Source organism: Gadus morhua, chromosome 7 (assembly GCF_902167405.1).
Source record: "Gadus morhua chromosome 7, gadMor3.0, whole genome shotgun sequence".
Classification (NCBI taxonomy): Eukaryota; Metazoa; Chordata; class Actinopteri; order Gadiformes; family Gadidae; genus Gadus; species Gadus morhua.
This window is the reverse complement of record NC_044054.1, coordinates 19,843,488-19,860,726: the sequence shown is the minus strand read 5'-3', so window position 1 is coordinate 19,860,726 and position 17,239 is coordinate 19,843,488. Positions and strand designations below refer to the sequence as shown.

The 17,239-nt window shown below is 43.8% G+C and overlaps 2 protein-coding genes across 5 annotated transcripts in view; both read left to right on the top strand.

Annotated features, from left to right (window-relative positions):
• The window catches only part of LOC115547824 (collagenase 3-like), a 30,000-nt gene that overhangs the window by 10,724 nt on the left and 2,037 nt on the right, over window positions 1-17,239 (top strand). Inside the window, exons 2-4 of one of the 3 annotated variants that reach the window (XM_030362294.1) lie at window positions 15,672-15,688; window positions 15,942-16,192; window positions 16,645-16,793. In XM_030362294.1, coding sequence (XP_030218154.1) covers window positions 15,672-15,688; window positions 15,942-16,192; window positions 16,645-16,793 — 417 coding nt within the window. Of the gene's footprint in view, window positions 1-15,483; window positions 15,689-15,941; window positions 16,193-16,644; window positions 16,794-17,239 lie in introns of those variants that run through there. The other 2 variants (XM_030362293.1, XM_030362295.1) reach the window with 2 other exon arrangements.
• On the top strand, window positions 4,121-12,286 carry LOC115547821 (matrix metalloproteinase-18-like). 2 transcript variants are annotated; one of them, XM_030362290.1, is made up of 10 exons: window positions 4,121-4,381; window positions 6,244-6,497; window positions 6,968-7,119; window positions 7,461-7,586; window positions 8,440-8,595; window positions 9,486-9,615; window positions 9,795-9,931; window positions 10,615-10,732; window positions 11,370-11,473; window positions 11,757-12,286. In XM_030362290.1, exons 1-10 carry the CDS (start codon window positions 4,256-4,258, stop codon window positions 11,870-11,872), a joined length of 1,419 nt encoding a protein of 472 aa, XP_030218150.1. In that variant the 5' UTR covers window positions 4,121-4,255; the 3' UTR covers window positions 11,873-12,286. The 2 variants fall into 2 exon arrangements, with proteins under 2 accessions (XP_030218150.1, XP_030218149.1); XM_030362289.1 differs by having other exon boundaries at window positions 4,123-4,381; window positions 10,573-10,732.

Here is a 17,239-nt window from a genome sequence, read left to right as displayed (position 1 = left end):
TTGCCCTACAAAAATAATGCTGTGGGAAGAACTTCCCACAGTAAATGTACCAACGTCTGACTGTATGAGTACAGTCAGACGTTGAGTAATGCAGGGGAATCCCAGTGCCCTGTTCCCTACGTCCTCAGAGGAATTACACAGAATCGTGCGTTTGAGTCCAGAGGCTATAGGTTATAATATGAAAGATTATAGGAGCATAATCTTCTATAATCCTTTTTGACTTCACAGTCAAAAACGTTGCTTCATTGTCGCTGTGATTTTTGGTCCTTTCATTGTAAATGTATTTTTTTGTTTACATGGCTGGTTATAGTAGGGTTTTTATAATGTCTTCTTGTCCAATATACTTAGATTGAGCCAAAATAATGATGTTTTTCTTTGCATTTGATACAAAGGTTGTAAATAAATAAAGAAACTAAAGAAAAAAAAGCAATATATTTCAATGCATGCTTTTTTTTTACTAGCCCATGCCTTCCTGCTTGGCGATGGCTGTGTGGGGTTGTCAATGGCACAGGTTCACTGGGGTGGGGGAAGATAAATCACGCAACAGATCTTTTTACAATACAGGTATACTGTAAAATAAATGTTTTTAATGTCTGAAGATGATATGATCAAAAATCTCAGACGACCTCTGTTTCTTAAAAGTATCTTATCTTAAAACGCAGATGCAGTAGAGGACGTGAGTGTGTAAAGTAAACCATGATGCCATGTGTTAGTCACATCAAAGCTGCTGACCAATGTTTTTAATCAAACATTGATAACCCCAGACAAATTTTTACTCTGAGTTGGTATCGAAAAAGATAAGCCTAACTACGTGTATTGGACATGAAGACATTATAAAAACCCTACTATGACCAGCCATGTTAACAAACAAATACATTCAAATAAAGAACCACACGTGCTTTAACTATGACTATGACTCCTATAATTTATTATATTATATAACGGCCTCTGGACTCAAATATGCGGTGCGGTGCTATTCCTCTGAGGACGTAGGGAACAGGAGCCTGGCCTTCCCCTTCATTACTCATGTGTCTTGAAAGGTACAGTCATACGTTGGTACGTTTACAAGTTGGCAAAATTTCCCACGCCTATTGTTTGTAGGGCCGGAATCAAATAGTATCAGAGCCAATACTTTTCCTGGTCCTGTGACTAAAACAAAACAGTAGGAATCTTTGTCAAGACTTGTTTAAAAAGGTAGATTCTAACCACCCAAACAAAAAAAAATCATTAACAAATTATATGCTGGCATTTGTCACTCACACATCTGATTCTCAACTAGAAGTCACTTCCGGCAAATCAGTTGATTCATTTATTTAACCTCTATTGTCTAACTTTAACCGAAGACAGCTCGAACAAGCCGTATAACTGGTACAAGAGCATGTGGTCTAGCAGAGAAATCTGTTTCATGATGAATCCGGATCTGTGTTTGTGTGTGGCCTTGGTTTATGAGTGTCAGTGTGTGGGAGAAAGACCAGTTAGTCAGTTGTAATGGAGCTCTACGTTTTTGCTCTTTGGTTACCCTCACAACTCTTCTCATCGCCGGTTGAAATGCATTAATACAAGCTTCTCCCAATGGGGGGGCTGTGAAGGAAGGAGAATAAGATGACAAGATTGAGCACCCCAAGCCTCACACGGCAGGGACTACAACCAGTGTGTAGCGGGCACACCTTCCACCTGCATGACTAATCCAACACTCCCAGTGCCACCACGGTACACAGCATTATCTGGTGGTGCACAGAGCTGCTCTGTGTGAGATTGTCGAGTGCCATAGATAAAGCATTGTGCGTGTATTTATGCATCGATTCGTAATCATTACATCTATTACTGATGCGTACATCAGTGTATTTCACCAGCTGTTTGGCGGGAAGATGATTTCCTAACAAAGTTACCTGAATCATGCAGAGACTCGTGAGAGAAAGATAAGAACAGCCGTTTGCAACCTTGTGAAATGTTTGAAGAAATAGAGGAAGTAACCAGAAATTACTTGCGTGTATACCCCTGTTCAATGTTTTTCAATGACAATGAGCTACGACTGTGCGAGCGCCGTGTGTGTGTGTGTGTGTGTGTGTGTGTGTGTGTGTGTGTGTGTGTGTGTGTGTGTGCGTGCGTGTGTGTGTGTGTGTGTGTGTGTGTGTGTGTGTGTGTGTGTGTGTGTGTGTGTGTGTGTGTGTGTGTGTGTGTGTGTGTGTGTGCAGCAGGCACCGCCTCGGCGCTGCCTGCTGCAGGAGGCGGTGGTGCCTAAGCGCTGCCTGCTGCCCGCTGCCGAGGCGGTGGTCCCTCGGCAGCGAGGCTCCGGCGGGAGACAATCGCGGTCAACAATCACGGCCAACAATCCCTTTCTCCTCCATGTCGTGGTTCAGTCTACTTCAGATTGATGTGGCGTGGAAGAACCAGAGACGTCGGAGAACCCGACACAGTCGTTTGAGATTCATAGTATCGTCTGGAGGCACACAGACCTGTTGGCCGTGATCAGTAGCGTGCGGTGACCCTAAATTTCAGTGGGGCAGAAACTACTGGCGTATGACCACACCCGCAATTAGTTTTTGTAATATACTTCACATCACTCACATCTGTGGTTCATATATCCCCTTGTCCTGTGCACACAGCGTTTCTCTTTGAGCAACCACATAGCCATTATTTCTTTTCATCCCATGCTCGGGAGAAAGTTATGTTGAAAGTTTTACCCCTATTCTTTGTTTGTTGGATAATGTTTATGTCCGGTCTGTCTGGCCAAGTTATTTGATTTCTAACTTCTCTTCCAATTTTAACCTTTCAAATGTTTTTTTTAACAGTAACTCAACACTGTTAATCACAGGTGCAACACCACTCGTCATATCTGCATCTGATATAGAAACAATGAAAGATATGCGTGGAATAATTTGAGTCCAAGAATATGACCAAGAGGCCGACCACTTTACGACCATATAGGCTTCTTATAGCGCGGATTGCAATTCTTATTTCAGCCTGCAGGGTAATGCGATAAACATACGGAGGAAAGCTCAATATGCGACTGGCTCGTAGTGGCTGTAATTCTGCACCACGGCTGAATTTCCGGAACCTCTTCAAATACTCTGTTAGGGGCCCACTAATATCTATATTAAAGCATCCATGAAGTAGCATGCCATGGGACCTTTAAGAAAATATTATCAATGTTAAAATGCAGACCTCAATAAATGTTTTTGCTTCCTTGCTTTGACAGGTTTGGTTTTGTTTTGTTATGGAATTTATTGGCATCTATAAAGTATTTTGTGGCAGGTTCAGCAAAGACAGCACTTACTTAAACATTTCAATAACAACCCTTTTGTTTACCAATGATACACCTCAACATTGTGACAACATCACTTTAATGAACAATAAACATTTTGATTCATCAACTAAATCTTATTTTTGCTATGTTTGCATATCAACAATACAACTGCAGCCAATACAACTTCTCTAAAAGGCCAAGAACTTCTAGTCCTACAGAGGGGTCTTGTGTGTCTTCAGGTTACGACTTGGAGTGCGGTTCCACTACGGAACAGCACCTTGTTATTATGTTTCAGAGATATGTCTTGAGTATGCAAATCCATGACTTATAACACACATTACCAGATGGAGAGGTGGAAGCAGGTGTTTGGAGCTGCCTTTTTAGTGCACGGATACACACACGCACACACACACACACACACACACACACACACACACACACACACACACACACACACACACACACACACACACACACACACACACACACACACACACACACACACATATGCACATACTCACACACAATAATGAAAAAATCCCATTCGCAAACATATAAACACACATATACTCAGGCACAAAACACTGAAATCATGCACGCATTTACACACACACACGCACACACACACACACACACACACATGAAACGACACAAAGAAACAGACACACACACACACACTCACACACACAGAGACACACACAAAATCATAATAAAACACACGTCATACACAAACAGACAAAGATATACACCCACACACAATCATACACAAACTAACACACACACACACACACACACACACACACACACACACACACACACACACACACACACACACACACACACACACACACACACACACACACACACACACACACACACACAAACAGAGGCACATAGACATAATTAACGGTGTGCTTCAGGGGTCTTCGCAGTACCTTAACGCACAGACACAGACCCAGCCGTACATCCAGAGACGGAGACCTCCTTGTGGGGACGTGCCTTGAAGAGATGGGGACACTCTGGCTGGGACTGCTGGTTCTCCTGGTGCCCAGCCAGCTCCACAGCCTTCCCCTGCTGACTACAGAGCGGCCTGGCCCACCTGCCCCATCGCAGGACGAGGTGATGTTTGCAAAGGTATTTATGATGGATGGATGATGGGTTAAGGATAGGACCCCAGGGAGTAGCAAGGATGAGCGACTCGTCCGTACTTTGATTTTGTTGTGGCGGTATTCTAAATTAATGCAAAGTCTTCCCGGGACAATGTTGCTGTGTTTTTTTTTTTCATGCAAGTGATGGTTTTGACGCAATGATGCCTTAGTTGTATGTTGGCCCAGTTCAAATGGAATAGTTCTGGTGACATGCATAGCTCTTTACTGTATATTTGGTGTATTGTTCAAACTGATTGTTCCTTTTTTACCCATAGTACTAGAAAGTTATTCCATCGATATAATATTCATGTTTTGTGGGTAAAATGTTTTTTTTGTTGCCCTACTTTCACCAGTTAACAGAGAAAATGGATTTAAGGGTACCTCCAGCCCTCGCTCAGGTGTGCGAAGCACAAGTGAAGGGCAGAGTCGAAATCTATTTTTAAAAAGTGGGTTTGAATCATCCTTAAATAACATTTCTTTGACGTAAATACTTTATATGAGATCTTAGCAGGTCGGGAGAATCATAGGTAGAATATTGTATTATTGTAAGAAGCCTTGGACAACATCTTCTGCTGTATAACCAAATAAAAATCATCCCTTTTTCATGCATTAAAGACCAGAGATCAGAGTTCAGAGGTTAGCTGCATCTATGGTTGTGATTAATGCATGTTGCATTAGGGAACTAAATAGACTTTGTTTGTTGTTCCGACCACCTCAAAATAGTCAAAATCCACATAAAAATCTGCTGTATGGACTACATGTGTACCTTTTTCTATCGTCACACTGTCAATACTATAGTAACTATACTAGTCTTCTTCGGCACCGTATGTGGATGACACCTACAATTACAAAGCATGAGAATACCCATTACTAAGGCTTTATTAAAGGTTTAGGGCAATGTGTGGAATGTTTTTCTGGCTGTTGCCGCTTTCCGCTCTGTGTGTGCGTGTTTCTGTATGCGTTGGTGCATGTGTCACACGTATATTTTTTTACCAGGTAGCGTGACAGTGCAACCACGAGCAGTGACTACTGTGTTGTCAAACAAAGGACTTTTATTTTTAGCCCTGGATTCGGGAGTCGAAATCTATCTTTTAAAAGGAAGTGGGTTTGAATCATCCTTAAATAACATTTCTTTGACGTAAATACTTTATATGAAATCTTAGCAGGTCGGGAGAATCATAGGTAGAATATTGTATTATTGTAAGAAGCCTTGGACAACATCTTCTGCTGTATAACATAAAAATCATCCCTTTTTCATGCATTAAAGATCAGAGATCAGGGTTCAGAGGTTAGCTGCATCAATGGTTGTGATTAATGCATGTTGCATTAGGGAACTAAATAGACTTTGTTTGTTGTTCCGAACACCTCAAAATAGTCAAAATCCACATCAAAATCTGCTGTATGGACTACATGTGTACCTTTTTCTATCGTCACAACGTCAATACTATAGTAACTATACTTGTCTTCTTCGGCACCGTATGTCGATGACACCTACAATTACAAAACATGAGTATACCCATTACTAAGGCTTTATTAAAGGTTTAGGGCAATGTGTGGAAAGTTTTTCTGGCTGTTGTCGCTTTCCGCTCTGTGTGTGCGTGTGTTTCTGTATGCGTTGGTGCATGTGTCACACGTATATTTTTTTACCAGGTCGTGACAGTGCAAACACGAGCAGTGACTACTGTGTTGTCAAACAAAGGACTTTTATTTTTAGCCCTGGATTAATTAATATTTGACAGGACTGTTTTTCCCTGGCTAGGGGGATGACTTTGTAAAAAAAAACACCACTAAAAAGAGTAAAAAAAAAAGAGGGCCTCCCTTTTCTCTTTTGTTGTCCCTTCTTTCCAGAGATACTTAGAGAAGTTCTATGGCTACGGGCCGTCCCAGTCGGACCGGCAGAGGAGGGGGGCAGTCAGCCCCGCCACGGCTGATGACCGGCTCTGCGCGGCGGTGAAGCAGTTGCAGCGGTACTTCGGCCTTCCCGACAACGGCCGGCTGACGCCCGACACGTTGGCGCTCATGCGGAAGCCTCGGTGTGGCTTGTCCGACGTGGAGCCCTTCCACAACACGTGGCGCTGGAAGAGGAGTACGCTGAGCTACAGGTTTTTACCAGGGGCTTTATTCCCCCATACAGCAGCGGCCATCTTGGTTATGCTAGCTGAATGCGCTATTTCGCATTCAGTCCCCTCCCACCAAGCTAGCTAGATGGAACTCAAACTGGCCACTAGGTGAATGAAGTGGTCCACCCTAACGTCAACGAATCGTCACTGTGAGCCTGTACTGTAAAGGGTCAATTATGATGCCACCATTATGGTTCCGCGTGGTCGTGAACTAGTTTTGGTTCTGCGTGGGGTTTCAGTGAATGGACCAAACACAGGCCTTGCTGCTGCATCGCCTCTATGCAAGGTTACATTTTTTGGGAGGCGCACGTCAGGCCCTTGTGGTGGACGCAAGGAGGGTCCGCAAGGAAGTAATGGGGCGGAAAACCATGTAGAACCATAACTGAGCCTTAAGTTCTGAGCAGGCCAATGAATTATTTTCATGTTTCTTAGTAATGGCGTTGTCATCCCAGAATCTCTAGCTACGGCCCGACTGCCAGCGTCTCCGCTAAAGTCCACCGAGCCTTCCGGAGGGCGTGGAGGTTGTGGGCGGAGGTGACACCCGTCCGCGTCCGCAGGAGGAGCCGGAGGGATGCTGACATCGTCATCTCCTTCCACCACGGAGGCGAGGGCCCCTGTGGCTTCCACAGATACCAAAGAAGATCTAAAGCGCTGATTATGGTTCCAATGTCGACCGCGCAAACGCTTCGACGCAGTCCTGAACCTGTTTCGGTTCTGCGTCGGGTTTTAGTGAGCGGACGCACCGAGGCGTCCGCTCACTAAAAGGAGGCGCACGTCAGGCCCTCGGGGGGGACGCAAGGAGGGTCCACAAGGACATATTGGGTCTATAAATCCACTTTTGTTGCGTCGACGTGAAGCCATAACTAGCCCTTCAGTAACGCTACTTGACTTTGCATTTGTTGTCAATATCTGTTGACAACAGATGTTGATGTGCTGTTCCCACAGACCATCAGGATGGCTCTCCGTTCGATGGCAAGGGGGGAGCCTTGGCTCACGCCTTCCTGCCTGGTGATGACCTCGGTGGGGATGTTCACTTTGATGAAGAGGAGGACTGGAGCTTCAACTCCACAGGTACTCGTTGCCCCAGGCGTTGGGGGGAAAAATGTGTTTTAAATCAATTTGACAGGCTTAATGAGGATGGATATCATTGCACAGCCAAGGGATTGTTGATCGATGGAGTGTGTGTGTGAATGTATTTGTGAGTGTGTGTTTGTGTGTTTGTGGGCATGGATGCCTTGGTGTGTGTGTGTTTCTGTATGTGTGTGCATGTGTACCTTTATGTCGGGTCTGAACCATGTGTGCATGTGTGTACGGATAAGTGTGGTTCATATTTATATTGGACTTTTACATCTCTAATCCACATAAGTCGATTCATCAGAAATTCTAAGCAAAAAAACCGAATATCTGTACACAAACTACGCATGCATTGTGAATCATGCATAGATGTTTGATCTTGTGTGTGTGTGTGTGTGTGTGTGTGTGTGTGTGTGTGTGTGTGTGTGTGTGTGTGTGTGTGTGTGTGTGTGTGTGTGTGTGTGTGTGTGTGTGCGTGTGTGTGTCTGTGTGGTTGTGTGTGTGTGTGGTTGTGTGTGTGTGTGTGTGTGTGTGTGTGTGTGTGTGTGTGGTTGTGTGTGTGTGTGTGTGTGTGTGTGTGTGGTTGTGTGTGTGTGGTTGTGTGGTTGTGTGTGTGTGTGTGTGTGTGTGGTTGTGTGTGTTTGTGTGTGTGTGTGTGTGTGTGTGTGTGTGTGTGTGTGTGTGTGTGTGTGTGTGTGTGTGTGTGTGTGTGTGTGTGTGTGTGTGTGTGTGTGTGTGTGTGTGTGTGTGTGTGTGTGGTTGTGTGTGTGTGTGTGTGTGTGTGGTTGTGTGTGTGTGTGTGTGTGTGTGTGTGTGTGGTTGTGTGTGTATGTGTGTGGCACTCTGTTAGGCTTCAACCTCTTTGCGGTGGCAGTGCATGAGTTTGGCCACGCCCTGGGCCTGCCTCACGCCATGGACCCCGGGGCGGTGATGTACCCGACGTACAGCTTCCTGCCGGACCTACGGCTGGCCCACCATGATGTCCAGGCGGCCCAGCGCATGTACGGTGGGTCAGGAAATACCACGCACAACCCGTTCTCAATGCACCACGTTTCCATAACACAAAATTATGACTTTTTTTTTTATAATGTAGGGACATTACAGGTAAAATTAGGAACAAAAATGACAATTTAGCAATATATATAAAATGCTGATGAAAAAATAGTTTTTTAAGCTGCTTAACAAACCTTACTTAACATTGTCTGGCACCGCCCACCTACCTACTTCCACTCAATTTTCATTTCACTTCAGTACTAGGTCTGGGTCTGCTTAATATGAATGCGTTCCAGGGAAAACTAGATTTCTGGCGGTCCAATCAGCGAACAGAGGGAGTAGCTGAGAACAATGACGTCTAGTTCGCGCGCCAGTTTCAGTTGTAGTCAGAGGAAGACAATGGAGAAGGATACGAGAGAAGCTATTCGGTCTGTTGTGGGATCGCTGCCGAAAATCGATCAATTAAAGCCGGAGCAAGAACAAGCTTTGCAGAGTTTTGTTGGTGGCCATGATGTTGTGGCACTTCTCCCCACCGGGTTCGGGAAAAGTTTCATTTTCCAGCTGGCTCCGTTAGTTGTGAAGGAGCCGGTCCCGTCGCATGACATACGTCACGACCAAACGCTATGCTAGGTTATGGCAGATCCAGAGTGGCACTGGGCAGATCCAATCATTTTAAAACTTCTACAGACACCCGCCTCCAAGTGAGTGAACGTTTGTCAATTGAGCAGTTCCAGACCTTCTGTACAAATGAAATGAAGTACGATGGTCTGGCAGGACCAGGCTATACTTAACATTGTCTGCAATAAAAAAAGGAGAACAGATGTAGTGTGTTCAATCTCACCACCCGTCCATCAAAACCTCTTCCTCTCCTTCCTTTACTCTCCTCTTCCCCCCCCCCCCCAGGCATCAATCCGAAGTATGCTTCCCTCTTCTACAAAAGGCCCCCTCCTCGGACACCTGACAAGTGTGACCCAAATTTGTCGTTTGATGCGGTCACAGAACTCCAGCAGGAGATCGTGTTTTTCAAAGACAGGTATGCACCGCGACGACAACGCAAAGTTCACCTGGGTCAACCCATGATCTACGGGAGCATGCAACAACATTTCACTGGATGTCTGACAAAATTCCTTCCTCAAAGTAATGACCATCCGATCACAGTCAAAATAACAGCAAAAGCAACATGTAAAAGCCCATGGCCTGTCTGTCTTAAAGATTCATGTGGCGTAAGTATCCGACATCTGATGAGATCGGGATCAGTCTGATCCGTGGCTTGTGGCCCGATGCTGTACCACATAACATGGACGCCGCCTATGAGAATGTGGAGATGAACCAACTCTTGTTTTTTAAAGGTATGCTTAATCTCTTTCATGATGATTAATTTTTTATAGTGCCACCGAGATTAATACTTGGTCGCAATATTTTTCTATGCCTGACTCATGAGTGTATGTGTGTGTGTTTGTGTGTGTGTGTCTGCCTGCTGGTGTCTGTATGTGTGTGTGTGTGTGTGTTTCAACGCCTGCGTGTGTGTGTGTCTACGCCTGTGTGTGTGTGTGTCTACGCCTGTGTGTGTGTGTGTCTACGCCACTATGTTTGTTTGGTTGTATTTGAGTGTGTGTGTGTGTGCGTGTCTTCACCTCTGTGTGTGTGCGTCTGTGTTTCCATGCCTGTGTGTGTGTATGTGTCTGCCTGCGTGTGTGTGTGTGCATGTGTGTGTGTGTGTGTGTGTGTGTGTCCATGCCTGTGTGTGTGTATGTGTCTGCCTGTGTATGTGTGTGTGTGTGTGTGTGTGTGTGTGTGTGTGTGTGTGTGTGTGTGTGTGTGTGTGTGTGTGTGTCCATGCATGTGTGTGTGTGTATGTGTCTGCCTGTGTGTGTGTGTGTGTGTGTGTGCGTGTGTGTGTGTGTGTGTGTGTGTGTGTGTGTGTGTGTGTGTGTGTGTGTGTGTGTGTGTGTGTGTGTGTGTGTGTGTGTGTGTGTGTGTGTGTCTAAAGGTAGTCAGTACTGGGTTATCAGACAGTTAAATCTGATGGCAGGGTTCCCCAGCAACATCTCAGACCTGGGCTTCCCTCCCAGAGTGCAGGCTGTAGACGCTGCCCTTCACTTCCGCTTCGCACACCTCACCGTCTTCTTCACTGGCACTGAGTGCTGGAGGTACCCCCAAATCCATTTTGTATATTTACTAAAATTTACCAGAGGCTGTTTTTCCAAAGTTTTTTAGTAGTTTTACAGTAATTCCATATATATGTCCTTAAAGAGCAGGTATGTGTTTGGCATCTTGCTTAAGGAGGCCTTCTAGTTCGGCTGCACGCAATTGGGTTTCGAACCCAGAACCTTTTGCCTGGCGGACAGACACCCTTGGCAACAGACTATCCTGACCTGGTTCAACCATTCAACACTGCTCGGTTTTGACCTATATATAGGCTACACTAATTGCTAGGCTCAGGGGTCCTCCAGTCTTAATCTGAAGTGTCCGTCCGCATGGCCAAACAGGCTGAGGCCAGACAGGCTATGTAAAAGGGTGGGTGAATGGGTGAATGAAAGACAATGATGTCATTCTCCCCGTTGACTGATTAACACTGCTTTATACTTGATGTTGACTGATGTTGTAGATAAGGCAAGACAAGTGTTTCTTTGTATATACTACATACCAATTAGTCATCTCAACGAGATAATGAATATCAATGTCTGTGGCTCATATAATGATTATGGGTCGTGTATCTTGAATAAGATGTGTCAGAGCGAGTTGGGAAGGATTTACAATCAGCATGTACCTCTGTTTGTATTCCAGGTACGACGAGCAGCAGAAGACAATGGAGGAGGGGTCCCCAGCGCCAATAGACCAGCAATGGCCGGGCGTTCCCTCTCACCTCGATGCAGCTATTTTTTATAAGGGTACATTATGTAATGTTTTGATTTATCACAATCAAACCCAACACTTTATGTAGGAGTTAATGTCTATGTTGCAGCCTTGATTTGTGCATTTATTATGTATCCACTCTATGGTAGTGAGGTATGGATATCTTATCACCAGCCTGGATGTTTACAAAGACAATCACATCCAAACCCTGCCTCTGATTTGCCCTCCATTTGATCATGTGGGTGTGAGAGTTATACCAAACACACCAACCATAACTAAATACTACTTTGCGTGATGTGTACCCATCATCCCACACAGGTTTCGTATACTTCTTCAAAGGAGGTTTCCAGTACAAGTACGACCCTGAGGTGAAATATGTCATCTCCAGAAGGCCGGCTGGTCATATGCTGGGATGCAGTGGGGTCTCTGAGTGACACGCTGATGAAGGGAGGCATTGCTTGATTGTTCATCGCTCGTAATGCCCTGATGATTATTATTTAGTTCATTTAGTTTAGTTTAGTTTATTTATTTTGATCACATATTACACATCATTGCATACTCGCATAAGTTAGAAACACAAAAAATGTATGCATTGACATTGCTTAAAAGTACTAACCGAAATGTTTCACTTTTATATTTGTTACGCATCTTCTTTTTCAGTATTTTATTTAAGTCTTTGTTTGTTACCGTGTTACACATTTTTATTTCTTCCTCTCAGGCATTCCACATGTTTACTCCTTCATTTAAGTGTGTTTGAGTTTATATATAATGTATTGTTCAAGATATTCTGCTCTGTTAATGATTCAAATTGCCCTCTGTGGTAAAATAAAAATAGGGTTTGTATGTTTTGTATGTGTTTCCCCAGAATTCCATTCATGATGATAAAGATGAGTGTGTGTGTTTGTATGTTTGGCACGGCGGTCGATGTGCTTGCTTGCGAGAGTGTGTGTGTGTATGTCAGTTTATGAGCATGTTTTTGTGTGTGTGTGTGTAAATAAATGTAAATGGACTGCATTTATATATCGCTTTTCTAACCATTGGCCATCCAAAGCGCTTTTCAATATTGCCTCACATTCACCATTCACGCACACACCCACGGCGGAGTCAACCATGCAAGGCGACAGCCAGCTCGTCAAGAGGTAACAGTCAGGGTTAGGTGCCTTGCTCAAGGAAACCTCGACACTCAGCTAGGAGGAGCCGAGGATCGAACCAACAACCTTCAGGTTACCAGCCAACCCGCTCTACCGCCTGAGCCACTGCCGCCCCGGTGTATGTGTTTGTGTGTGTGTGTGTGGCGCTGTGTGCGTTTGTGTGTGTGTTTCTTTCTGTGGGCTCCGTTGTTTAAAGGAAGAACCACAGAGAGAAGGGGTTAGAATGATTAGATTACACTGTACTCAACCTCTAGTTGTAATTGAACCGATAGCAATAATGTGGAAACCCCAGTCGATAATGTAACAAATTTCTGAGCGCATAATATAATAACATTTTGCCTATAATTTTATGAGATTTAACATTTGTTCACCCCAAATGACTCTTGAAAGCAGTACCAACATTTAAATATTTTTCAACCATTCAGCGAACAAAAGTCAACAGGCTGATTATCATTTAGGGGGCCACTCAATGATATGCAGAAGCGTCATCAACACGCCCACTGAATTTGTGTGAGAAATACAGACTTTCTAATCCTCATTCACATATAAGGTAATTTACATTTCCTACGGAGAAAATACTACCTCAGGGGTAGGATTTATTCAGGAGATTTTCTGGGTATAAATGTAAGGATATGTTGTTCACACATACGTCCCATCTGGAGAATATCAGGACTTTCACGTGTGTCTGAAACCAGCTAGTGATTGAGCATTTGATTGCATCATAAAATTTGTCAATTTATGGTAACGGGTAATTGTTCAATGGGAAGTGTAGTATACTATGCATGCAAATCAATTATTACATAGCTTTTACTGTTATTCTGGGCTGAAAAGTGCATTGACATAAAATGAGAGGCAACTACTATTGATTAGTTGAAAATATAATCATCATTGAGATTAAACATCCCTTCCAGTGTCCTGGCCAAAACAGGCAGCAGTAGCCTACTGTCACACATAGCATACACACTAGCATAAGAAGAAAAAAATAACTTAAACAGTCCGCAGGGGGGAGGGGGGATATTAATATCGCAAGACATTTGGGGAGGCTCAAGGAGGAGGGTAATGCGCTTTGTGTGCGCTTTCGTGCGTGTGCGCTTTCGTGCATGTGTCGCTGCCTTTGTCTTGACATTCGTTGTGTGCGCGTGCGTTGACGTAGTATACATGGAGTAATGAATGAATCAGACAGGGAAGTGGTTAAAACGATGACATTATATTGGCACATATGACTGGGTTGTCACTACGCCATCTGTTTTTAATGTTGTCAATGAGAAATGGGAAAATCATTGAACAATCATCCAGCGGTTTTCAAAGTGGGGCACTAGTACCCCTCGGGTTACCTGGATGAGTCTAGGGGGGATACTCGAAATAAATCAGTGATCTTCTGTGATCTTCACAAACAGTCTTGTGGCTGACAGAAGTCTCAGTACCAAAAATAAATGTATGCAGCCCAGTGTAACCAAACTCCCCTTACACTTATCCAATGCGGGAAACTCACACATTGAAAGATCTACGCACCGTGCTTTTGGTCGTTAATGAACGTTGCCATGAGAACAGAGATGTTTGTCTCAAAGTTGGGTGTCAGAAAAGTTAGGTTGGTTAAGAAGCTACACATTTATAATTTTTTTAATTAAACCTGTTAATTAATTAACAAGAGCTAATCCACTAATGACCACCAATGGCAACAATGTCTATGTTCGTCTTTATATTTTATGTATACATGTTGATATGTAATGTATGCGTGTCGATTTTTTTTGCAGCAGCAGAATTAAGAACAAAAACATTTCAGTGAGCTGTCTGTGAAGCTGGGAGAACTCGTTGGGATGGGATAGGTCACAAGGGGTACATTACTGATAAAAGTTTGGGAACGACTGGATACGACAATTCCATATGAGAAAACACAGTTTTCCATTGGTATAGAAAAGACTGCTTCCATTAAAGCATTCAGGAAACATGTATGTGCCATTCAAAATTGTAATTATGTTATGTTTCTATATTGTATGCTATGTTATAAAAATTAAATATATTACTATAGTATTTCAATGTGTTACTTTACTATTTTACAATATCCATACAACTAATCCCATTGACAGGCCTCTAAAGAGTTGTAATGCAGGACACATGGGATTAATTACAATTTATTTGGGCGTGAATCTTGTTACTATTCCCCCTTCCTTAGTATTGCTCTGTATGTGCTGGAGTTGGACGTAATACCTGTGCTACCTGTGGGGAAAGTGGCAGCATGTCTACGGACCGTCTTCCCGGCAATGATGGTAGCCTGAGGCTGCAGGGGACAGCCACCCAGAATCACCACTCGGGAGGGTAAGCAGGAAAAGGGCTTTGCGAAAAGAAATATGGGGTAAAGAAAAACAATAGCAAACAAAGGCAACTTAACATTACAATACATCCATCATTCATTAAAGGTCCCTCATCCATAGCATCACTTGTATTAATGTAAATAATGTTTTCCATCACTTTTTCATCACTTTTATGTCACATGACACCTTCACATGCTAATTGTACAATATGCCGTCAAATATTTTGTTTGTCAGTGAAAATGTAGAAATATTGGCTACACAAAAAAATAATTTGTTCTCTGCATATCGGCATCGCTGCATTGCGCTTTTTAAGTCCATACGTCACTCAATAACTTCGTTTTGACCAGCCCCATAACATAACCATATAGATGTCCTTAAAGAGCAAAATATATGACAATTGAATCATTAATTGATCAAACATTCCTAAATAACGCAACATATATGACAGTGCCACGCAGTGTCTCCTTTGTGTCAGTATGTTTGCAGATTTTATTTTTCCTGCTCCTTAGCCTAGCCCCTCCTACTTCCTCCATCCTACGGTGGGTTTCCTCATCCAGTGCCTCACTTTGGCTGGTTACTCAACACATCAGGGCCCGGCCGTGAAGGTATATAATGCCTGCCTGCGGGGCTCCCAACTCACAACTTAAGTCCTTCACGGCAAAACAACATGCGCTCTTTGAACCTGTGCATCTTCCTGAGCTTGACGGCGGCAGTGGTTTACTCCCTGCCCCTAGACAGAGATCAACCGCCACAACAAATCACCCATAAAGATGAAGAATTTGCAGAGGTAAGTCCTTTTTACTTTTTATTTAGGCTTTGCTTTGTAATCTCTTAGTTGTTACACGTGGTATTGGTATTCACCAATTATCTTTTGAGGAAATAACTGCTAACAGACAATGCTCTCTGTACATTTTAAAAGGGTGAATAACTTTTAATTGGTTGTTGTTTGTCATGCATGTATACATATAAACAACTCTCTCTCTCTCTCTCTCTCTCTCTCTCTCTCTCTCTCTCTCTCTCTCTCTCTCTCTCTCCAACAGAGCTACCTTAAGAGCTTCTTCAACCTCACCAAAGAGCATGAGAGGTCTTTTGGTCGCCAGGGGGTCAACCCCATGGCCGAGAAGCTCAGGGACATGCAGCGCTTCTTTGGCCTGAATATCACTGGCTCAGTGGACGCTGACACCATGCAGATGATGAAGAAGGCCCGCTGTGGGGTCCCCGACACCCAAGTCGCCCGCTTCTCTACTTTCGGGGGGGACCTTAAGTGGCAAACAACGGCCCTCACCTACAGGTAACAGGCACCAGAATACATGCCATTGGGTGGATTCTGTTAAAACGTTTTATAATAATGTGAGTGCATACATTCTTAGCATGGTAGACCCCAGTGGGAATTGAGAACCTAACCCTGGCAGCACTCATAAGAGTGTGGCCAGACAGGACCACCACCTTGTTTCTATCTGTGTGTCAGGGGGTCTTGGTGATGTATTGTATTTTGCTTCTCTCCTGTGGTTTGTGCGTGTGTGTGTGTGTGTGTGCGTGTGTGTGTCTGTGTGTCTGTGTGTGTGTGTGTGTGTGTGTGTGTGTGTGTGTGTGTGTGTGTGTGTGTGTGTGTGTGTGTGTGTGTGTGTGTGTGTGTGTGTGTGTGTGTGTGTGCGTGTGTCTCTGGGGGTTTGTTGGTCTTGAGATGAGTGCGCCTCAGAGTTATTTCTGATCAAACTTCCATGTATCTTTTTGCCTTCACAGGATTCTGAACTACACTCCGGACATGTCCCGGGCAGAGGTAGACGATTCCATGGAAAAAGCGCTGAATGTTTGGGCCAGGGTCACTCCCCTGACGTTTCGAAGGATGGAGCGCGGTACCGCTGACATCATGATCTCCTTCGCGAGACGATGTAAGTGTTGACGCCAGACTTGAGACTAACCCAACATTGTTAGATGCAACGTACGTGCCCTCTGGCTTTCTCGGGAATTAATGTCTGGTCAAACTATTCAAGAAAGAAAACCAACAAAATACAGACCAACAGCAAACCATATCGAAACCATATACAGTATAAGTATAATACTAATATATAATATATTAGGTAAAATCTAATCTTATCAAATAATAATATAGCAATAGAATACAATATAATGAATCAAAAAGTGAGCTGCCAAATTTGACTGAAACAGGCAGATAAATAGCTTATAGCATCACTAGGCTGACATTCTTATGTTCACTGCGCCTCCAAAAACAAAAACAGAATAACCAATCCACTGCTGGCAGGCCAGCAGTTGAATGAGGATGTTCTTGCCAAGTTGCACGTTGGATGTTGGGGAGATTCATCACAGGACTTCAATC